At 52.4% G+C, this 23,179-nt stretch overlaps 1 protein-coding gene across 2 annotated transcripts in view; it reads right to left on the bottom strand.

The window, feature by feature from the left end:
- The window catches only part of Myo15a (myosin XVA), a 58,765-nt gene that overhangs the window by 24,774 nt on the left and 10,812 nt on the right, over nucleotides 1–23,179 (bottom strand). Inside the window, 37 exon segments of one of the 2 annotated variants that reach the window (NM_001427826.1) lie at nucleotides 42–101; nucleotides 330–451; nucleotides 1,183–1,255; nucleotides 1,384–1,489; nucleotides 1,730–1,862; nucleotides 1,949–2,129; nucleotides 2,290–2,367; nucleotides 2,486–2,553; nucleotides 2,661–2,772; nucleotides 3,214–3,308; nucleotides 3,407–3,567; nucleotides 3,872–4,063; nucleotides 4,236–4,308; nucleotides 4,515–4,678; nucleotides 7,045–7,280; nucleotides 8,185–8,280; nucleotides 8,678–8,808; nucleotides 8,880–8,961; nucleotides 9,057–9,110; nucleotides 9,624–9,708; nucleotides 10,117–10,292; nucleotides 10,484–10,601; nucleotides 11,659–11,783; nucleotides 11,905–11,950; nucleotides 12,067–12,215; nucleotides 12,854–12,931; nucleotides 13,506–13,631; nucleotides 13,935–14,066; nucleotides 14,376–14,471; nucleotides 15,132–15,255; nucleotides 15,348–15,406; nucleotides 15,932–16,045; nucleotides 19,713–19,874; nucleotides 20,294–20,407; nucleotides 21,244–21,307; nucleotides 21,423–21,526; nucleotides 21,797–21,802. In NM_001427826.1, coding sequence (NP_001414755.1) covers nucleotides 42–101; nucleotides 330–451; nucleotides 1,183–1,255; nucleotides 1,384–1,489; nucleotides 1,730–1,862; nucleotides 1,949–2,129; nucleotides 2,290–2,367; nucleotides 2,486–2,553; nucleotides 2,661–2,772; nucleotides 3,214–3,308; nucleotides 3,407–3,567; nucleotides 3,872–4,063; nucleotides 4,236–4,308; nucleotides 4,515–4,678; nucleotides 7,045–7,280; nucleotides 8,185–8,280; nucleotides 8,678–8,808; nucleotides 8,880–8,961; nucleotides 9,057–9,110; nucleotides 9,624–9,708; nucleotides 10,117–10,292; nucleotides 10,484–10,601; nucleotides 11,659–11,783; nucleotides 11,905–11,950; nucleotides 12,067–12,215; nucleotides 12,854–12,931; nucleotides 13,506–13,631; nucleotides 13,935–14,066; nucleotides 14,376–14,471; nucleotides 15,132–15,255; nucleotides 15,348–15,406; nucleotides 15,932–16,045; nucleotides 19,713–19,874; nucleotides 20,294–20,407; nucleotides 21,244–21,307; nucleotides 21,423–21,526; nucleotides 21,797–21,802 — 4,095 coding nt within the window. 2 annotated transcript variants of the gene reach the window in all.

Raw genomic sequence — 23,179 nt, 5'->3', positions numbered from 1 at the left:
AAACCCACAGGCCCTGCAGGTGGGAGGGAAGAAGGCCTTACCTGACGGAACAGGAGGTCTAGCTGCACAGGGTGACTGTAGTTGTCTTTAGGGTAAAATACCTGTGTTGGTAGGCCTCAGTTACCCATGGGTTACCCCTCCTTTTATTTGGACCTCACCCCCCAGATGCAGCCCCTGGCTGACTACTACCCTAGCTCCAACCCCACCCCTGTTTTTCACGGTTCACCTGCCCTGGCTCCCGGGCTAGCTCTGCACATACTTAGCTCCACCCATATATATTTAGCCCATCCCATTTTGATTTAGCTTATCCTTTGGCCTGCCCCTGGCACCTCTTTGCGCAGGAAGATCCGCCAGGGGGCGTCCTGGTAGCCATAGAAGTTGGGGTTGACTAGGCGGTGCAGCTGAGTCTGCACAGGATCCTCTGGAGGCTCCAGTGACCTTGAAGGCTGCACTGTGGAGGGCAGAAAGTATACAAGGACTTCTTGGGACCCAGCAGGAAAGGCAGGACCACAAGGGGAGGATGGTGGTGATAGAAGGTGTCATGGAAATACAGCAGGGTGATTTAGGTGGACTGGACAAACCTCTCTGAAGTGATATTTGAGCTGACACCTGATCAGTGGGCGAGAAGGAGTCAGGCACCCTCTTGGAGGAGACAGCCGTGCAAAGGTCTTGAGGTGGGAGCAAATTTGGTGTGTTTAGCAAGTTTAGTTACAGGAACTGAATGTGCCAAGAGGAAGGAGGGGAGGGGGAAGGCCATGGGACTGGGTAGATAGATCATACAGGATGGTCAAGATCATAGTGAAGAGTTTGGTGTTCATTACAGCAGCTTCTGTCAGAGACGTGATGTGAGCTGACTCATTTCAAGGCCACCTTCTGATTAGGCTTAACACAAAGGTTTCTATCTCTAGTCTGCAACCTTGGGCAGCCATTTAGCATCTTTGTGCTTCTGCTCCCATCTTTAACAGGAAGGATCAAACAGTGTTGTTTTGATGATCTTCTATAGGCTTCACTGAAGCCAAGTGGGGCCAGCGTGGAACCAGGGCTTTAAGGGGTGATATTATAATGACACAGTGTGTCCTTTGACTCAGAGACACGCACGGCCCCAGAGACTCCCCTTTGTTCACAGGCTCACTCACTCACTCACTTAGACAACACTGGCATGTCCCACCCTGTGGTCCTTACCTGGAGCGGCCCCCATGCATGGCCTTGGAGCACTGGTCACCGGCTTCACCAGGGCCACAGCCTCTCTGGACACCTGTCCCACCACAAAAAAGCACTGAAGGGGCAGTAAGCAGGCCATGGAGGTGGGGCATAGGGCCATGCTGAGGAGACAGCTGGCTTCTGAGACCTCTATCCCTATGGGGAACCCAACCCACTCTTTACCTGAGTGCCAGGTACTACGGCCAGTTGGGTCTTCTGTCCCTTCAGAATCATTAGGGCCTCCTCGTGGGGGTCGGGTGGCCTCCTGAACACCTTCCCACCATCCGTTCTGGTGGGTGACCCATGGCAGGTTAGACACGAGGTATCCCCTTATCCACAATCCCCATAATGGGGACCTCCCCTGCCCCCAGACACCAATACAAACAAGCACCAGAGAGGAGTCGAGGCTGTCCAGCATAACAGAGACCACATCAACCTGAGCCTCTGGTTGCCCAGGGGCCCATCGTGAGTGGTGGTGAGCCCAGTACTTGTTGCTGAAGGTAAGTTGAGGGCTGATGGCTGGACCCACCTGCGGGCCTCAGGGTGTCCTGCCCAGGGTGGTTGCTTGTACTGCTTAATGATGCTTTTGATCTGCTGTGTGGGCTGTGGGAAGTGCTCTGAGTTGAGTGTGGAATACCGAACCAGCTCGGGGGAGGATGAAACTGTGAGGACAGTTAGCCAGGTGAGGCCATAGGGCCCAGTCACCCTGGCCTATCTGAGAAGTTGCTGGACTTGGATCAATACTCACTGGATTCTGGAGCAGTCCAATCCCGAGCTAGGATTGGGGCAGCCACAGGCTTGCTAGGGATCTTTGGGGACTTTGCCACAGAGCCTGGGGCCAACGACTGTGGAGTCGGACGCACAAGCACAGGCTTAGCTGGGGGGCCAGTGCCTACAGTCTTCGGCCGGGCCTCTGGTGGTAGGGGTCTCTGTGGAGAACAGGCCATGAAGTTGCTGTCCAGGACATACTGGCTTACACTCAGGCACCCCCATCTCTGCCCAAAGTGGACTACAGGATTCCTGGCTTCAGAGAGAGACACAGTAAACTCCTGGGTTGTCATGATATTTATCCTGGGCAGCTCTGCTCACCTCCGGGAGCTGAGGTCTTGAGGTTGCACTCAGAGGCTGCTGCTGGAGTGCCAAAGCCTGTAGGGTCATCTCCCGGGCCTGGGAATAGGTGACCATGGTGACCAGGTGGGTCTAATTCTGTACACATACACACACACACACACACACACACACACACACACACACACACACACACCATGCCCTGCCCCCCACTCACCAGTAAAACAGCCTGCCTGTGGATGAAGGCTTGCTGCAGGGCTAGTGTGGAAGCATCCAGGCCTGGGACTAGGGAGCCAGGAAGAGGACATAGGTGGTCACAGATGTTGGGGAAACAGGAGCTCCCCTGTGCACAGCCCGCCCCTAGCCCGGAAACATGCTTAGGAGGCACTGACTGGGCTTGAGCTTGGGTTCTGGGAGTCTCCGGGGGGTATCTTCAGAAGCACTGCTACCTGGCTGGCCCCCACCTTTCATGCGATAGGCGATGGCTGTCGGCTTCTCCAGGTCCTGGGGCAGAAGTGGCCGCCTCACTGCTGTGATCCCCAGGATCCATGGCAACAGGCACCTGACACCAGCCCGAGCTCCCAACCCACCCCTTCCACAAGAAATGAACCATGGGAGTCAGTGTCTGTGATGGGGTTTCCTAGGGCAAGGGAAGCTTGTGAGATTTGGGAACAGGTGATCCAGCAAGCCATTCCATTAGGGTGGTTTCTGCCAGATGTGACAGCCAGGGTCCTGAGAATTAGCTGAGGGTCCTTCCAGGGCAGCTGGGGATATTCTCAGCTGCCAGGTGACCCCAAGGTTTCCCTGTCTCCAGCTAGACCCAGGCTGGACCCCTTGCCCTGGGGCCTGGCTGTGTAAGACTCAGAGTGTTTCCTTAAGAAATGGACTGTATCTCTGGTACACACACTGAGTCTGCCACCTGCAGACATCCCTTTTCATCCCTACCACATCCCCACAGGCCAGCACAGGGTCAAAGAGACTGTCCAAGTAGCCATCCAGCTCCCTGGGAGGCACAGCAGGCTCTCCAGTGTTGTCCACAGCTGCTGAGGGGCACAAAAGGACCAAATTTACTTGTCCTGTGGGTCTCCACACCATCTGGGATCTTTTCCCTCTAGTACAATGGCCATTCCTGATTAACCTTGGCGGTTCGATGCCCATCTCTGGGCCGCAGTTTCTCCGTTTGTACCATCCTCTTTGTGGCTGCAGTACCCATCAAAGTCAGGCATTTTGGCCACGTGGTCCTGGGGCTGGGGCCTTGTGGGTGTGTCCTCATCTGAGTCCCAGCAGTTCCCAAACACTCTGTGGATAAGAGGAGACACAGGGCAGCTGACCCTAAAGAGGTCCTCTGATACTTCTATGTGTCCTGGGTTGGGTAGCTTCCATAAATGAGGTGTAGAACTACTAGACATGGTGGTGTACACTTGCATCTCCAGGCTCCCGAAGCTGAGGCAGGATGACTTGAGCCCAGAAGCTCGAGGTCCAATTAGCTCAAACCACCAAACTTAAAGCAGCCCCCAACCTCAGAATTCAGCTTTTCCCAACAGCTGATGGGTAAAACCAGCTGCCCAGGAGAGGTGGTCTGGGCAAGTAGCTAACTACATACCCTCTGGTGTCTCCTCTCCCAGCCAAAGGCCCTTCTGCACCCACTATAAAGTAGGATTTCTGTCGTGGGAAGTCCCTGAGCAGTTCCAGGTCTGACACCAGGTCCAGAACATAGTCATGTCCAGCCAGCTCTGCCCACTGGACTCCATTCTTCATGGCCACTGTCCAGCCCCTCCAACCATCAGCAAGCCCCCTGGTCAGTGTGCAAAGGAATAGAGATAAAGTGTGAAACTGGTAGGCACTGCCTACCAGTCATACATCAGGCATGGCCAAAGTGGTCCTCTGCACCTCCCAGGGATGGTGTCTTCTGCCCCTCCCTCCTTTCCAGGTCATAGGGCACTGGGTGGGGCATTCTAGGAACCAACCTGTGCTTTAGAATGTCTCCAGCCACCGCTTCCCCCGTACTCCAGGGATGCACCGGACAAGAGAACTGGTCACCTGGCACAGTCGGTTATTGTACTCAGTCTGGGCCATCTTCAGGCCAGCCTCACTGGCTCCCGTGCCCCTACCCCCATCTCAACCCCCCTTCCCTGCACTGCCACATTGGCAGAGCCCCTCCCTAGCTTCAGAACCTTCTGTGGTTGCTGCTGCTGCTCTCCCTTCAGGAAGAGAAAAGAAGCGGCCTGAGAGATGAGCCTACGTACCATTGAAGCAGCTCACATCTAGAGCCATACTGGCCTTCTCCTGAATGGCAGTCCACTCCAGCTGAGTTGGGGGAAAGGTCCGGGCAGCCCCTGAGCCCATAGCCTGCAGGAGGCGATGCTGGCACACAGCCTGGAAGCCATTCTGTCCATAATCAGATACAAACCTGGGGGAAGAATAGGGAGTTGAAGCCTGCTGGAGGCTCAGGCTAGTCCTTAGCTCTAAGGTGAAGTGGAACAGCCTCAGGTTAACCCACAAAGGGGCTATGTTATAGAGTACCCTAAAGGTCTTTCATAGCCTAGATCACTGAGGCTGGGATCAAAAAGGAAATTCCAGGTATAAAACTACCTTTTATTCACCTGAAGTAATAGTGGTCTCAGAGGCTTACTTCCTCAGTGTGCTAACCTAGGCCTGGAAACTTCTAGTCTCTGTACAATCTTATCTAGGCTTAGAATGTTTTTAGCCTCTGAAATTTACTGCTGAATAAGCTCACCCTTTCTTGTTCTTTCTGAACTCTGGCTGGCTGGTTCAACTCAACAGTATTGACTCAAACTCCTCTCCAAGCTGACTGACTTAAACTGGCTTCTCTAAGCTTTTCTCGAATTGCTCTGCTTGGCCTCATACTAACTCTAACAATCTATTCTAACCTAGCTTCTGCTCATTCTCTGGCTTGTTCTGTCTTTATCTGTGTCTAGCTTGTTCTCTCTTTAACCTTTTACAACTTTCCTGGTAAAACTGCGCGCTCTCTCTGTCTCTCTCTGTCTCTCTCTCTGTCTCTCTCTCTGTCTGTCTCTGTCTGTCTCTGTCTCTCTCTATCGCACTCTCTTTCTTTCTGTCTCTCTCTCTCTTTGTGTGTGTGTGTGTGTGTGTGTGTGTGTGTGTGTGTGTGTGTGTTGCTCTCTCTTAACTAGCTTTTCTTTCCTTTCCTCTCTGTTCTCATGAGAGTTGGGAATACCTATTCTGTCAAATCTTACTCTGAGTCGTCACTTTGTCTGCCACTCAATTAGACATCACTTTCAGACATGGCTGTTTTCTTCTACAAACTAACTTTACCTTCACTGTTTGGGCCTAAAGGTGTGTACTAAGGGTGTATCTGTATTCCAGCCAGAGAGATTACAAGCGTGTGCTAAGGCTGAGCCGCACTACACTTAGAAACAGTTTCTTCAGTAAATAATACTACCTTGGGGTTCACATTGTGATCAAATAAATATCCCACAACACCCAGGTTAGCCCGGAAGTATCCAGTCTAGCACAGAAACGGAAGGACAGTGTAGAATGTTCAGATGGGGTGTGTGACTAAGCGTGGACTTAGAAACTGGACTCTGGAAGGTTTTGCCCCCATCCCTTCACTCCCTGGCCTCCTAACTTCCATCTGTGTAAGAGATGGCTGTGAGGGTGCAACTCAGCTCAGGGTCAGTGAGTTGTTCACACCAACAGGTCCTCCTCATGCCCTTACCCATTCTGCCCTGAGAGGAACTGGGGTCTTGCTTTCAAGAAGGCCCCGCAAAGGCAGGCAGTCAGGCCCTACCCTGCTGTTGGAGTCACCACAGCCACAGTACTGGCTGAGGAATGCCCACCTTTTGTGTGCTGGCCTGGAGAGGTTCCTCACAGTCTAGTGTTCATTGGTAACGGGTGGGTCCTGTTAACGCCACCCACCCCCACCCCCCGCTTTCAACAGAGAAAAGACAGGTACTGGCCCTGGACCATGTGATGGGCTGGTGCACTGTCTCACAGCCCCTTCACCTGGCCAGCAGTAGGGACAGATTGTCACCATGATAATGCCCACATGGCACTTGCCAGATGCTCGTCTGTGTTCTGCATACTGAAAATGTACTGTTGAGGGGCTGGAGAAATGGCTTGGTGGTTTAAGAGCACCAGTTGCTTTTCCATAGGTCCTGAGTTCAGTTCCCAGCAACCACATGGTAGTTTTTTTTTGTTGTTTATTTTTTTTTCCTTTTCTTTTTTTCGGAGCTGGGGACCGAACCCAGGGCCTTGCGCTTGCTAGGCAAGCGCTCTACCACTGAGCTAAATCCCCAACCCCTCACACGGTAGTTTAAAACAGTCTATAATGAGTTCTGTTGACTTCTTCTGGCCTGCAGGTTTACATGCAGATAGAGCACTCATATACAATAAATAAATAAATCTTTAAAAAAAAATGTACTGTCCAGTAGTTGCTGTCACCACCCTCATTTTACAGGAGATGAAGCCAAGGCCTGGAGAGGTTAAGTAAGTTACCTGAAGTCAGAGTTCAGCTTGGGACTTAAATCCCAGCTTTGTTCCTAACTCCTGTCTGTTCTTTCTTCAGTTCTCCGCACTCCGGTTTTGCCCCACCCTGGGTTCTGTAGGTCTCCATCCATTCTGGCCTAACTCCTCCCACTGAGGTAAAGCTCCCTCTGCAACCCTTTGGCTCTGGGTTCAGTTAACTGTCTGCCATCCATGCAGGTCTTCTGGCAACCCCAAAACACCCACTGGCCTGACCTCTGAACTCCAAGCTCCTGTCCAGCCACCTATTGCCCCCTGGGTTGCACTCACTTGAGGAGGAACTTGTCAAGGTGGGAGGAAGGTGCGAAGCCGCTTAGGCAGGCAGCCAGCAGGAGCCAGCCACGCTTGGCGTTGTAGGCATTGGGATTGCGCCACACCTGGTTGGCCAGCTGGGCCAGGATCTCATCCCTCAGAGCCGGCTCCACCAGCCCCTGGTGCACAATGTAGTTCCCCAAGATCATCTCCTGGGTGCCATGCAGGTGGGGGTCTCCCATGAAACGCAGGATCTAGGGCACAGGACAGACTCTCGTGAGCTTCTTCTGCCCACCCTCCCACATGCTCTCTTGTCATGCTCTCCCGCCTGCTAAAAAGGTCCCCCATACTTCAGTAGTCCCTCCACTAGTCAGTGTCACAAGGATCCAAAGCACACACTGGCTTCCTCTCCTGCCCAGGGATCTCCTGTGGCCTGCATTCACTGCCAGCACCCTTTCGTACCCCTCGGCTTCCACAGGTTCCACTTCATCCAGAGGGTTCTCTATCTAGCATTCAGATCTGACCACGTCACTCCGAGGAAGCACCTCAGAGCCCCCACCTCCACCCCAGCTCTCTGCTGAAATGGAACCTGGAGGCCTGAAATCTACACCTCAGCGGCCACTCCCCACGCTCCACCCCTGTTTCTCTGGTCCTGCTCCTACTAAGATGCTGCTTTTCCTAATAGGTAATTTCTCCTCATCTCCAATGCCTCCTCCTCCAGGCTGCCTTTGTGGCTTGCCTAGCTATACCTGTAACTTCATTTGGGTTCCCAGCCTCTGAACTTCCCTCTGTATATGTTGGTGGTCCTGGGTCAGAACAGGGACTGTTCCCCTCTGCCGGAGTAAGGGGGGGGAGATCCTTAGGAGGTGCCAGAGAGCCTCTGAGGCAGCAATGCCAGGAGGATAACCTGGGGAAAAGGCTCTCAGAAGGAGGGCCAGATCTTTATGCTGACATAAGCTTCTGTTCCCAAGAAGAGGCGTGGGACTCAGGAGTTGGGCTTGAAGACCAAGGGGGATGTCCAGGGTCTAATGGGAAAGCTTGTATCCTAAGATAGTAGCTTGAAAACCTCCTATCATGTAAGGCTATGCACTCAATGCCTGTGGCCTGGTATTATGGTAGGGCTGTGCCCTTGAATCCAGACTAGGGCAGATCCCGTACTAGCTTAAAGACACTTATGGCTTCTGCATGGTGCTCCACAAGCATCTGTGTGAGAGGCATCTTCAGGGGCACCGTCAGCATCCCAAAGGAAGGTTCCTGGGGACACAAGGAGGGCATGGGGGGTAATACTGGGGACAACAGACATATCTGGGTTGGAGAAGAGTATGGGAGACCATGGCGTGGGCTTCCCACTCCAGTACCTAGATAAAGAACCTAGGGTCTGGTGAAGGGAAACTATGGTCCATTGAGCAACTAGGAGAGGCAGAGCAATCCTGCCGGGCCCGTTTCCATGGACAGGACACAGAGGGGAGTTCTGTGCCACCCCCTAGTCAGGTCTTGACTATCCAGGCTGGTTGGTGTACTACAGCCAGAGTCTAAGAGAGTCTCATGACTGTTAGGGCCCTAGGGCTTCCAATAGGGTCATGTCCACCCCATAAGAGCTGTGGCAGGGTCTGAGTGTCTGTGCCCATGTCAGGTGCTGTGTTGCCCTTACCTTGAAGTGGCATCGGATGAACTTGGCCATGGGGTAGTTGTTGATGTCAAGGGGGAGTGTGACACAGGGTTCAGCCTGGAGCCTAGGAGCCCGGACAATGGCCACTTGGGGCACACTGGATGGCTTGAGGCCTGGAGACAGGGCAAGCATGTAGTGACTGCCGTCTTCTCCCAGCCCTCCCCTGCTGTTAGAGATGACGCACCTGCTGCTGCTTGCAAGAGCCCAGCCACCTCAGCAGGCACCTCCAGGTGTCTCACCGGGACCACTTCACGCTTGCTCAGCTCCTGAAGGGATGGTCAAGGGGTGAAGGGACAGCTGCCACACATCACCTGCTGGTCTCCCTCCCTGTCCCCTGCTGTGACTCAGACCCTGCACCCACCTCCTGCTCACGCAGCCATGCCTCCTGTGCCCGGCGCCTCCGCTCTGCCCTCAGCTGCAGGAGAGCAAATGGTCAGGGCACAGGTAGCCTGAGCAGGCGCGAGCAGTAGGGAAGGGCCTGTGGCCCGGAGGCTCCCGGTGGCACTGATAGGACTGAGGTAGTGATAAGGAAGAGAGGCAAAGGTGTAGCCAGAGATGGGAGGAGGTGCCAAGTGGCTTGGCGCATCGGCAGGACTCTGGGAAACCCTGCATGTCTTCTGAGCTTTGGAAATGACATTTAGCACTGGCAGCTGTTCTATGTGACAGAGGCCCAAGACTACCAGTGAGCTAAGCATCAGACCATACTAAAGAGACTCAAGTCACCCAGTGCTAGCCATGTCTGCAGCTCTCTATGACCCCAGTGCTGGCTACATCACTCCATACAGCATCTCCTTCTACCCTTCTCTATGCCTCAAGGAACAGGCCAGGAAACAGGCCTCAGGGGAGCCACAGCCACCCAGCTCAGGCGGAGGGCACGGCAGGGACTGGTAATTGAGGTAAGTGTGCCCCGACCCGGGCAGGCCTGTACCTTGAGGTAGCGGCGGCGGTTCACGTAGGTGTGCACCAGGGAACGGAACTTCAGCAGACTCTGCCTCATCTGCTGGTAGCGTTGTCTGAGGAGTCAAACGTGAGGCCACGGGGTGACAGAAAGTCAGAGATATCTCCGATACTGATCCTATTTCACCCTGGGACCCTCCCTCTCAAAGGAAAACAAGTTCAATGTGGGACAGAGACGTAGCCCAATACACAGAAAATCTAGTGACCAGGGCCTGGGTTGCTCTCACAATGGTCGTTTGCTACCCATCTCATCATGTGTTAGTCCCTGGGCCTGGTGTGTGGGTGACAGGAATATCCTCTCGGCTGGACCCACAGTCAGAGGACAGTGACTTGGAGAATCAGTCATCCTTCCTGTGGAAGTTTCTGTCAGCTTGCATGCCTCCAGAGACAGGGAGCTCGCTGCTTGAGCCTAGGTTCCTCCAAGCCTGAAGGACTCCAGAGACTTCCCCTTCCGTGGGCCTCACCTGGCCAGAAAACCACGGGCTCTGCTCTGCAGTAGGATGATCTTCTGCCGCAAGGAGCGGAAGCGTCTCTGGGTGAAAAAGCCTCTCAGGTAGCGCTGCAGGGTGAGGGCGGCTCGGTTCAGGACTCGCTCCCTCATGCTCTCCAGTAGCTGATGCAGGTGCTCCTTGAGGAAGAGCTGGAGGTGGAAGGCAGCAGTGGATACCCCTACTGAGGAGCCCACAAGAACCGAGCAGCGAAAGCTAGGGTACAGGTATATCAGACACGGGGTAGGAGGCCTCTGAGCAGAGCTGAGGTGGATTAACATCCTAAGCTGAGACATCTGGGTACCCCTCAGATATCCCTGAACGTGGGGTCTTGAGGACTCACCTTGCTAACTCCAACACGGTACATGTCTGGAGTGACCGTGCATAGCCGACTCAGCAATGACACACACATGTCCCCATCTGCTGGCACGTTGAGCTTGAGGGCCACCAGGCACCGGTACCTGGGGGACCAAACTCAGCCTGAGGGCCTGATGTTATCCCATCCCCATGACTGGGAGGTGTGGTCCAATGGGTGGCTTGCTCACAACACTCCTCAAAACTAGTTCAAGGCATCAAAGCTGTAACCCACTGTTTCGGCAGAACAAGACCCTTTGCTGACATCTGCTGGAACTTGTCCTAATAACTATCAAAATCAACCTAGAGGGATCCAATACAGATGGAGATTACGAAAGAAAGGTTCCTGTCACCAAGCCTCCCATCCTGAGTTTACTCTCTGATGACTCATGTTTTCCACAGGATGGAAAGAGAGTACTGACTCTGAAAAGTTGTCCTGTAACCTCCACCACACACACACGGTGACATGTGTGAGCCACCACCCAGTAAGAGAAGACATGTAGTAGTAGTAGTAGCAGCAGCAGCAGGGGCAGTAGGAAGAAGAAGAGAAGAAAAGGAGGAGGTGGGGAGGAAGAGGAGGAAGAGGAGGAGGAAGAGGAGGTGGGGAGGAGGAGGGAGAGGAGGAGGAGGGAGAGGAGGAGGAAGAGGAGGTGGGGAGGAGGAGGGAGAGGAGGAGGGGGGAGAGGAAGAGGAGGAGGAGGTGGGGAGGAGGAGGAGGAGGAGGAGGAGGAGGAAGAAGAAGAAGAAGAAGAAGAAGAAGAAGAAGAAGAAGAAGAAGAAGAAGAAGAAGAAGAAGAGGAGGAGGAGGAGGAGGAGGAGGAGGAGGAGGAGGAGGAGGAAGAAGAAGAAGAAGAAGAAGAAGAAGAAGAAGAAGAAGAAGAAGAAGAAGAAGAAGAAGAAGAAGAAGAAGAAGAGGAAGAAGAAGAAGAGGAAGAAGAAGAAGAAGAAGAAGAAGAAGAAGAAGAAGAAGAAGAAGAAGAAGAAGAAGAAGAAGAGGAAGAAGAAGAAGAAGAAGAAAGAACAGATATATTTCCCATGTTGAACCTAACATGTTTTGTATAGTGTACAGCCTGAACAACATTGCACGACAGACCCTATGTTGCTTAGGCTGCGGACCTGGAGGGGAGTCTGTGCAGTTAGGAACCACCCAGTGGAAGGAAGTACCTGTCGATAAACACCTGGAACGGTAGCCGTACTGGAAAGCCTTCTTTGCGGATGCGCACAGTCTCCAGAACCCCTGAATAGCGTAACTGTGCCATCATCACATCCGGCTCAAAGAGACCGGGTTCCTAGAAGAACGCCCAGAGATGACATCTGCACACCACCCACTCTATCTCAGGGGCAAGGAGTCCCTGCAGTGGGCAGGTAGGGGGCCAGAGAGGGATTTGGCTTTCCTGGGGGGGGCCTCACCTTCTTATGGTTGGGTTTTAGGCACCGCACGAACAAGGGGTTACACCTGGGCAGAGGCAGGAGAAGCTGTGTGAGGTCTCAGAGAAAGAGAGTGGGTACTCGACCCCTGAGGGCCACAGGGTAAAGGTGACACTGGATACTCTGCCCTCCCACCTGACCCACCTCTCCATCTTTTCCACCAGGTCCAGGAGGGACTGCTGGAACTTGGCCGCCACCGTGTGAGCCTTGTAGAGGCGGGTAATGGAGCTGCTCTTGCCCAGGCGTGGAGGGGCAGTCTGTGCAGCATGGCTGGAGAAGAGATGTGCTACCACCTGCAGGGGGCAGGGTATTGGAAGCCAGTGACAGACAGGGAAAGGGTCAAGGCCTGGACTGAACGGTTCTGAGAAACAACTTGACTCTAGCTATCCTACCATCCCGGCCTGCATCTGGGCTCAATACCTCCCAGGGGACCCAGCCCCCTGCAAGGCCGCTTTTCCCTCTATTCTGGGAAATGCACAGCTCTTGCTGTTAACCTGTCCCCGGTCAGGAAAGGGACAGCCCACAGGGGAGGGGAAGCAACTATCTTTATGACATAGGCTCCCCTGCTGGTGTGCAATGGGGCTGGCCCTCCAAGCAACCCAAATTTGGCCTCTATGCACTCCCCAGAGTGTCAGGCTTCGGATGTAAATGAAGAATTGAGAACTGAGTCTTGGTGGTGTGCTGTCTCACGCTGTGAGGCAGGTTGGGAGGGTCTCAGGAGGGGCTGAGGCGGGGCCCATGACAGGTGGGTTGGCAGGTGGCTGAGAAGGGGTGAGTTAAAGAGCAAGACAGGGTTAGGGGTTTCCCTTTTCCTGGCCTGAGAAGAGCCAGAGATAGAGCTTGGCTTGATCAAGTAAGGGGCAGCAGGCACTGCCAGGAATGTGGGCAGGGACCATGGGCTTGCGGCAGGTTCGAGACCAGGCAGACTTACCCTTGTGCGGCTGTGCACAAACAAGTCCAGGACGTCTTGGCGCACTTGGTCATGGTTCTTGTCCAGGAACTTGTGCACCTGAAAAGGAGACTGGTGGGTCTATGGCTGGTCCCACTCACCCACACCTGTCCACAGCCAGGATGTGGCAAGGACAAGTTCCCAATCCTCCAAGGTCCTTCATCTTCTACCAGACTTCTGTCTGCTTTCTGTCCAAGGAGGGAATGGGCTCTCTCCCCAGACCTGGCCTCTCCCCATCCACTCCACCCTGCTCACTTTTTCAGAAGCGGCACTATCAGACTGGGCCTCACTTCCTTCTACCCATTCTGCAGATGAGGAAAATAAGGCCCAAGTGGAGGCAGAAGTTTGAAATCCTATGTCGTGACTTGGATAAGAGTGACCACATGACACGGTTACTAGTAACTGACACTGTCAAATCTACCCTAAGTCTCACATCTACCCCAGAAGATTGACATTATTAGTCCCTTTTTTTTTTTCAGATGAGGAAACAGGCTCACAGAACTTATTTCCCAAGGCCACACAGATGAGGAGCTACAGGTCCAGAACTGGAATCATGGTGAGGCCCACACTGTGGTTCTGTCTCCGGCCTGCAGGGCACAGCACCTGAGGCAGTGCTAGCTGTCTCCGCCCTCACCTGGTAGGTGACCTTGCCTGCGTAGTGCTTGATGGTAAACTCCGGCAGTGGCATCTTAGGCTTACAGTAGAGTGGGTTGGCGCCGTGGTGGTAGTGGCACTTCTGCAGGAATGTGTGGTCCGTGGCCTGTAGAGGGGGGAGGCAGCGGGGCCTGAGCACCTGTTTCTGGTCCAGTGCCAAATTCTTCAGCCCTGATGGTTCTGCTCCCCCAAAAAGTACTGGAGAAAAATGGCTCAGTCCTGAGAGGCTTAGTCATGGAAGAGAAACCCACAGCTGTGGCTGAATCAGCCAATTTCCTGTCGCCTATCTTGACATCGTAACCTGCGTTTAAGTCAAGAGTATGACCCAGGCCACCCCATCTGGAACTTCCATCCTCAGTCACTCCAGGTGACTGGAGAGGACTCAGACCACAGAAGCGTCTGGGCTTACCTGTGGAAAGCAACACTGGTCATCTAGGATGCGCAGGATGCCGTAGGGCTTCAGGGAGATGAGGTTGATGCAGGGCTGGTTGTCGGCAAAGGCAATCTCTCTCCAGTCCATCTGCTCTCGGATGTACTCCTCCTGTGGATAGTGTGGGTTCAGCCACCTCCACCCAGGCTGGCCTATCTCTGTGTCCTGTCTTCTGTTACAGGGAGCCAGTATCCTAGCAGGGTGGCATGGACCCTCTGGGCCTCCCTTCCTGACTCCCTGAGTCAGCAGAGCCTTAGAAAGGTCCTGTGAGGCCTCCTTTCTAGGCCCAGTCGCCCAACACTTTCCCTCCCTGTTCCTGCTTATAATACTGTCTTCTCCGTGTCTCCTGACACCCTTTGTGTCCTCAGTGAGGCTCTTGTCCAGCAAGGATGGACAAGCAGAAGTGTGGAGGCTGCATACCTGTTCCTCCTGGAAGACGATCTTGTTGAACAGGTACTGAAGGTTCTCGTTGGCATAGTTGATGCACAGTTGCTCGAAGCTGTTGAAGCTCAGGTCCTGCCAGGCAGATGGAGGCTAGGTCTGGTTCCTCCTCGGTCAGCAACCCATCTGTCCTCACTATGGGCACTGTGTACCTTCTCTGGGTCCAAGCCCAGGCCCCTCCCTGCATTTCATGGCTGCAGTTTCAAAAAGCTGGACTCTGACCCCAGAGATCATATGGCCTTCTGCACACCAGATGGGGGCCATAGAAGAGCTCACAGCTTGGGCCACCAGGTTTTCTGCCTGGGTTCCAGTCCTGGCTTTGCCACTTTCTGGCTGTTTGTAAAATGGGGACCCTGGGAACACCTCCCTTGCATGGCTTCTGGATGAAGTGGCTTTATAAACAACAGTGCCTTTTAAGTGTCCGCTATAGTCAGGGAATTTTACCCAGCCTTTCCCCATTATCCTCACTGAATACAGCAGTCTTCCCACAATAACAGGATCCTCGAAAGAGGCACTCCCATGCCTCTGACCGCCACAGATACTGCTCCTTCACCTACGAATGTTTCTTTCTTCCAAAAAGTTGCCTCTGACCCCTGACCAGCTGAGGTAAGCTTGACGGCTCCCCAGTGCTACATGTCAGAGCTGTGGTCACATAAACCTGTCACACTGTCCCCAACCAGCCTCACTGGACAGCTTCCCAAGAGCAAGGCCCAGTCTGGTCCCACTCAGCCCTACCTCGAAGCCATATATGTCCAGGATGGCGATGGACAACGTGTCTTGTTTTGGGGACACCAGAGCGTTGACCCTGGTGATGAGCCAGCCAAATAGCAGTGCATACAAGACCTTGGCGATGGCGTCCCTGGAGCAGAGGCCATGTTAGGCTGAGGGTGAGTGGGCTCAGGGCAGAGGTGCTGTGAGTTTGGGAATCACGATGGAAGGGCACAGTCTTACCTGGCATCTACGGCACTCTCCACGGTTAGGGGTGTGAAGATCTTCTCTCGAATTGTCTCCTGGGAAGAACATGACCCCTGAGAGAGAGCTGACTAGCCAATGCCTCAGGAAGCCTCTGGAGGCTGGGGCTTTAGCAGCATGGGAGAGGGACACTGGAGATATGGGGTAACTGGTCTCAAGCTCATTGCTGGCCAAGTCAGGACAGAATGTTTTCTCTGCACCTGGCCATTCAATCAGGGGAGACAGTTGCCGGTGTAATTGGGGAGACAGGCATAAAGAGATAGCTCTAAGGCCTGCAAGAGTGCCTTAGAAAAAGCAGCCAGGATTACAGAAGGCTTTCTGGAGGTGACCATGTCGTGCATGCCTGTGTCCACCCCCCTCTCCCCTCAGATACACACACTCCAGCCACACCAGCAGGAGTAAGAGAATAAGGTAATCAAGGCTGAGAAAAGCCCCCACAGAGGCCTGAAGTGAGGCTCCACCTCTCCAGATTTTACTGGGAGGTGACCTATAAGGTGGGGAAAAGGGGCACTGTGGCCCTGGAGGAATAGGCCCTTGTCAGGATGCAGGGCCCTCAGACTCACAGTCACTTTGAAGGTGATAGCCTTCTGCAGGCCCTCAGGAGAGACCTGAAGCAGCTCTGCCACAGCCTGGATCTCCCGGGCACTCACCACCGAGGCTACCTCCTGGGCATCAGTCTGTGCAAAACACCAGGGCCGAAAGCCTGAGCTAAACCACTGGGCTGAGTTTAGAGTTCTCATAAAAGCAGAAACAAGCTAGAACATCAGAGAAAGACAGGAGAAGAAGTGAAGGGTGCTCTCTGGGGTAAAAGAAACAGTACAGACATTAAAGCAGCCTGGTGTGAGGGTGTGGCTCAGGAGTACAGCATTTACCTAGCATGTGTGGGGTCCTAGGATCCATCCTCAACACCAAAATAAATATGCAAAACAAAACAGACAGGCTACAGATAGAGTGTGCCTACAGATGCATGATGCCCATTACTTCTAATGGGCATCTGGAATTGGGTTGGGGAGGTGGTTTGGTGCGTGTGTGAGGACCTGAGGTCAGATCCCAGCACAGTAAAAGCCAGGCATGGTAGTGCTTATCTGTAATCCCCACACTGAAGGGACAGATCAGTTCCAAAACTAAGGTGGTGAGCAATAGAAGAAGATCCCTAGCCTCCATCACAGAGAGAGAGAAGTGGGAGAGGGAGGGGAGGGGATAGGGAGGGGGAGGGGAGAGAGGGAAGGGGAGGGAGAGAGGAAGAGGGAGAGGGAGGGGGAGAGGGAGAGGGAGAGGGAGAGGGAGAAAGATGTTCCACAGTTAAGAGAATGCCCTGCTCTTCTAGAGGACCTCAGTTTGGCTCCCTGCACACCAGGCAGCTCACAACCATCTCTACCTGAGTGACACAACAACCTCTTTTGGGGTCCTCGTCAAGCACCTGCACACATGGTACACACACATACACACAGACATAAAGTGTAAAGACAGACTTCTCAGCACCAGCCGGCTATAGAGGCATATGCCTACAGTACCAGAACTTGGAAGGCTGAAGCAGGAGAGCTGCAAGACCTTATTTCAAAGAAAACAAAACAACCAAGAAGACAAACCAACAACAGCAACGTGCTAAAGTCTAGAATCAGGCACAAATATATCTTGGTAATTGTATACACGATAAGTACCTGGTTTTTAAATCAAGATAAGGACAACTGCATAAACATCTTCTGTCAATTGGATCTATATCTCTTTTTCTTTTTTCTTTTTTTTTTTTTTTTCGGAGCTGGGGCCCGAACCCAGGGCCTTGCGCTTGCTAGGCAAGCGCTCTACCACTGAGCTAAATCCCCAACCCTGGATCTATATCTCAATTCTTACTACAATGGAGTATTATTTTAAGATTTATTTTATTTTCAATAAAATAAATGTGTTTGTTTGTTTGTTTTGAGACAGGGTTTCTCTGTGTAGCCTTCACTGTCCTGGAGCTCACTCTGTAGACCAGGATGACCTCATACTCAGACATTCATGCACCTCTCCCTCTCAAGTGCTGGGACTAAAAGGCATAGACCACTACTACCCACCACTGCCTGACCTTAAAGAAGGTTTTTTAAAAAAACAAAAACAAAAAACTGCTCTCTTCCATCCAAGCGAGATGCCCAAAGGAAAGAAGACCAAGGGGAAGAAAGTGGCCCTGGTCCCTGCTGTCATTAAGAAACAGGAGGCCAAAAAGGTGGTCAGTCCTTTGTTTGAGAAAAGGCCCAAGAACTTCAGCATTGGGCAGGACATCCAGCCCAAAAGAGATCTCACGTGCTTCGTCGAATGGCCCCGCTACATCAGGCTGCAGCGGCTCAAGGTACCTCCTGCCATCAACCAGTTCACCCAGGCCCTGGACAGGCAAACAGCGACTCAAGCTGCTTAAGCTCACCCACAAGTACAGTCCAGAGACAAAGCAGGAGAAGAAGCAAAGGCTGCTGGCCCATGCTGAGAAAAAAAGGTGTAGGCAAAGGGGACTTCCCAACTAAGAGACCACCTGTCCTCCGAGCAGGGGTCAATACAGTCACCATTTTGGTGGAGAACAAGAAGGCTCAGCTGGTGGTGATTGCTCATGATATAGACCCCATTGAGCTGGTGGTTTTCTGCCTGCCCTTTGTCGAAAGATGGGGGGTGCCCTGCTACATCATCAAGGGAAAGGCCAGGCTAGGGTGCCTGGTCCACAGGGAGACAGGCATCACTGTTGCCTTCACACAGGTTAACTTGGAAGACAAGGGTACCCTGGCTAAGCTGGTGGAAGCTATTAGGACCAATCATAATGACAGATATGATGAGATCTGCCGCCACTGGGGAGGCAACATCCTGGGTCCTAAGTCTGTGGCTCCCATTGCCAAGTTGGAAAAGGCAAAGGCTAAAGAATTCGCCACTAAACTGGGTTAAATGCACACAAGTTTTCTGTATATAAATATAATTACAAAATTATCTTCCAAAAAACCAATTATTTATGTGTTGTGTTCTTATATGTGGATATACACAACATGACATGCATGGAGGTCAGAGGACAACTCTCAGGAGTTACTTCTCTCCTTCCTCCATGTGGGCCCCAAAGTGCTTTTACCCACTGAGCACCTTGCCAATCCTTACTATTTTTTTTTTTTTGAGACAGAGACTCATGAAATCTGTAGTGGTTTGAATAGGTGTAGTTCCCATAGATTTATGTGTCTGAATGCTCGGCCATAGGGAGTGGCACTGTTAGGAGCTGTGGCCTTATTGGAGTAGGTATGGCCTTGTTAGAGGAAGTGTGTCACTGTCGGGGCAAGGCTTCCAGATCTTTTTTCTTCTTCTTTTTTTAATTGGATATTTTCTTTACTTACATTTTTAAATGTTATCTCCTTTCCCGATTTCCCCTCTGGAGTCCCTATTCCATTCCCCCTCCCCCTGCCTCTATGACAGTGTTCCACCACTCACCCACTCCTCCCTCCCATCTCCTCACCCGGCATTTCCCTACACCCTTCCCAGGACCAAGGGCCTCTCTTTTCATTGATGCCCAATAAGGCCATCCTCTGCTACATATGTGGCTGGAGCCATGTGTACTCTCTGGTTGGTGGTTTAGTCTCTGGGAGCTCTGAGGGGTCTGTTTGATTGATATTGTTGTTCTTCCTATGAGGTCGCAAACCCCTTCAGCTCCTTCAGAGGCTTTGAGACTTTAAGTGCTCAAGCTATGCCCACTGTGAAACACACCCAGTCTCTTCCTCGCTGCTTGTGGATCAAGATATAGAACTCTCAGCCCCTCCGGCACCATGACTGCCTGCAAGCTGCCATGTGTCCTGCCTTGGTGATAATGGCCTGAACCTCTAAAACTGTAAGCCAGCCCTAATTAAACTAAGGCAAAGCCCAAGCTACCCTCAAGCTCAGTGTGTAGCTGAGGATGAACTTCTGTCTTCCCTTTCTCCACCTACAGGGGTACAGCACCCACTTGATTTTATGGCAAGATGAGCATCAAGTCCAGGACTTCTTGTATGCTACCCAAGCATCTTATCCAGCAAGCTATATCCCCAGCCTAGAGAGACAGGTCTCTCTTAAAAACAACTAAAACATCCACAAAGTATAAGAGAAGACAGACAAACTGCTTAAAAGTAGCTTTAAAATAATCTACGTGGCAATGCCTCCAAAGAAAAATACCAGAACTCAGCAAAATCAAAACATAAGCAATAGGTTTTTGGTTGTCTACAAATAACCGTCTGACTTTTCTTACACATATGAAGGATTCTCAGATATGGTGAGAGAAGAATAGGCCGAGGCGGAAGAAGCACACAGGCATCGTGTGACAGAGAGGAAGTGCACAGGCTGGCACTTTAAGAGGCTCTGAGCACCTCTTACCTCGTGTTTCTCAAAATAGACATTGCCCAGATGTAAAATGGAGGCTAGGATGCGGAAGATGCTGTCCTGGTCCTCACTGGTGAAGCCGAGCACCTCCATAGCAGCCAACAGGCGGCGGAAATCATCTGCGTCGCTCTTACCGGCGATCTCACAGTTCCCACCCTGGTTGGGGCAGGGGCTGGGGTCAGTGTCCAGTTCTCAAGCTGAGGTCCCATCAGGTCTTGCTTTCCAGGAGGTTCTGAAAGGACTCAGGAGAGCTTCATAGACCGTGAGGAGGAGTAGGGCTTGCCATCTGACCATAGCATTAATGAAGGGTGGCCCACAAGCCAGTACTAAGCCATGGCATGTATTTCTCACCCACACCTCTCCCTAGAGGTGTTATGTTGTCCCCATTTCCCAGAATAGGAAACTGAAATCCAGAGAGGGGACATGGAGTCCCATCCCATTGGTTGTGAAGAGAGGAAAGATCTAGCAGGCTCCTCTCTCTATGGAGGCCTGATGTCCCTGTCACAGCTGCCAGGAGCTGTGGGGCTTTGGGACTTTGGAGCCACAGAGCTGGGTGACCCCTTGTGCATACTCACCTGGTTCAGGTAGTAGTAGGTCTCAGCCTCCTGCAGGCTGAAGGCCTGCCTCAGTTGGGCGGGGAGGCCGGCCAGCAGCTCATAGAAAATATGATAATTTCTCTCATTTTTGGCCTGCAGGGGAAGCAAGGTGGATACAGAAAAGAGTGACCCCCTCAGGCACTTATCCAGGTTCAGGTGGGCACATAAAAACGTGTCAACACACAGGGACCTGTAGGTTGACTGGCATCTCTGGGGTGAGGCCCCAGGGCATCTTGGTGTGATGGGGTGCTGGCCTTGCTTTAGAAAAAATAGTAATAAACCCAGCCATTTTTCTCTTATGTACAGTAGACCTGTACACCAGAAAACACACAACTCTATGACTCGCGCGTGCACACACAGGGCTTTAGATGGTTCAGTTATCCCATTTGGCTGAGGTCTTCTTGAATCCCAAGCCCCCATGGGACAGCATGGGGACAGACATCACAGAACCCATCTGCCACCCAGAGTCATTTAGTTAGTTAAAGGGTAATGTGTTCCACAGATGAAGCACTGATGGGTAGGGTCGTGATGGGGAATGAAGGACTGCATAAGGTAAGACTTCCTTGAGCAAGGAAGGCTTGGAGCGCGTAAAGTGTTGGGCTACCCTTGTTTCCCTGTGTTCTTGAGGTGGAGGACAGTCTGTTATCTCTTGGGTAGGGATGAGCCAACCAGGATGTTGGGGTAGAAGAAGGGAGGTCACAGGCTCAAGGACATAGACAACGTGCATGCACAAAGTCTACATATATATATATATAGATACGTGCATATATGTATATATAGCTCCATATGTACACATGTATTTGTGTGTGTGTGTGTGTGTGTGTGTGTGTGTGTGTGTGTGTGTGTGTAGTATACTTATGTACTTAGGTTTGTTCAACCCAAAGCCAGGCTCTGAGCATTGGTGCCACACAGGCCTCTGGCCTGCTTACCTGGAACACGATCCTTGATTTCTCCAGCAGGTACTGAGAGGTTATGGCACCACAGATCACACCCCTGGGGAAGAACAGTCAGGTCTTGGGGACTGAGGTGACCCCCTTAGCCTTGGTTCCTGCTGTGGGCCACCAAGGACTCTGCAGAACCTCTGAACTTCTGCCACAGCTCCACTCACCCTTCCAGAAAGATTTCCACAAACTTCCCAAAGCGGCTGGAGTTGTCATTCCTGACGGTTTTGGCATTACCAAAGGCCTCCAGGAGAGGTGTTGCCTCCAGGATCTGGACCAGGAAGGAGGGGTTGGGGGAGAGAAAGATGGGCAATGGGCTGCAGGCATGACTCTAGATACCCAAACAGAGGCCTTCCCTGGGAGCCCTCCCTTTGGAGGGACGACCCGAAGTAGATTCCTTATAGAACTCCAGAGTCTCCTCTCTGTCCCTCCCAGCCCCACCCACATGGTTAGCTCCAAGCCCTGTGCTCCCTCCCCTGACTGCCCTGACTGTGGCTTGCCCATACGCACAGGCCTTTATTATACACACACACCAGCATACCTTTATCTTCAGAGATGTTGGTGAAACCGGAGCGGGAACAAGAGACAACAAAAGTAAGTCACTAACAAGACCAGACACCTCTCCCTCCAGGAAGCCAGGAGCCTTGGACTGTGGAGAAACTGGTAGACCCTTTTAGGTCCCTGTTGTAAATTCTGTGAGCCTCCAAGACCCAAGGTCAAGGGACTGAAGCATGGCCTCAGGGAGGTGCTTGCCACAAGGCCCAGGCATACACTATTCTTTTGGTCTCATAACTGACTCCTGCCATCCATCTCCCAGGTTCCTCTCTCACATTTCCTTGTTCTTACGTCCTCTGCTTGGCACAGTCACCACCGGGTTCTTAGAAGCCCATCCCATCCCTCTGGCACCTACCCTATCAGGGCTAACCTCAGTCCTGCTCTGTCCTCCGAGTCCAGGCCTTATCTCATTGCTTGCTGCCTCCCCTTCTTCAGTGTGGCCCTCCTACCTCACCAGTCCACAGACATCTACACCCACCCCTGCCTCAGGACATCTACACCTGCAGATCCTTGTGCCTGGAGCACCTGCATGCTTCTCTCTCCTCTTTCAGGGAGCCTCTGCGGGCTCCTGTTCCTCCGGGTACTTGGCACCTCAACAAATACACTTCCCTGCGTATTACCTGTGTCCCTGTAGGAAACCAGCTCTGTAGATGAGGACACTTGAGTCCCAGTCTCTGCACAGGGCTAATGGATTCATAGCAAGCCCTCAAAAATTTTCTAAACAGGTGAAAACAAGGAGCCTAGCATCTCATGAGCAGAACCACCCAGGGCGATCACAGCTAACTGTGGTACCCAGCTATAAGTACCTACTGTGTGCCCAACATTTTGCCTTGTCAATTATTCTGCCTTTCCCCACCACTCACTGCTAGGTATGGGCTTCATGGCTTCGCAAGAGCTAAGGAAATGCTCTGCCACTGAGCCACACATGCCCTCCCCAACCTTTCATTTATTTTCAGTTTGAGGCAGTATCTCATGTTATAGCCCAGGTAAGCCTTGGGTTCATGACCCTCCTATCTCAGCCTCTCTAGTCTCCGGGGCAGTAGATCTGTGCCACCACACCCTAATTTTTGTTTATGTAAGTCTCCTATACACAGGTGCTAACATCATTGCTGTCTCGAAAACTCAGAGTCTGGGATGTAGAGAGGTGCTGTGGGATACGCAGAGCATCCAAGTCCAGGAGAGTGGGTTCCAAGCAATGCCTGGTGAAAAATACTCAGTATGCATAGAGCATTGCCTATGGTTAAGTCACGTCTTCAGGAAGACGTTTTGTGGAGAAGTAGTTTGGCGGCCCAGTTTCACAGTGGTGGCAGTGCCTTTCTGTTTACACCCACACCCGGTCCGGTACCTGCGGAGCTCCCAGTAAAGAGCA

The sequence above is a fragment of the Rattus norvegicus genome, chromosome 10 (genome assembly GCF_021556685.1).
Source record: "Rattus norvegicus strain SHRSP/BbbUtx chromosome 10, alternate assembly SHRSP_T2T, whole genome shotgun sequence".
Classification (NCBI taxonomy): Eukaryota; Metazoa; Chordata; class Mammalia; order Rodentia; family Muridae; genus Rattus; species Rattus norvegicus.
This window is presented reverse-complemented; position numbering and strand designations above follow the sequence as displayed.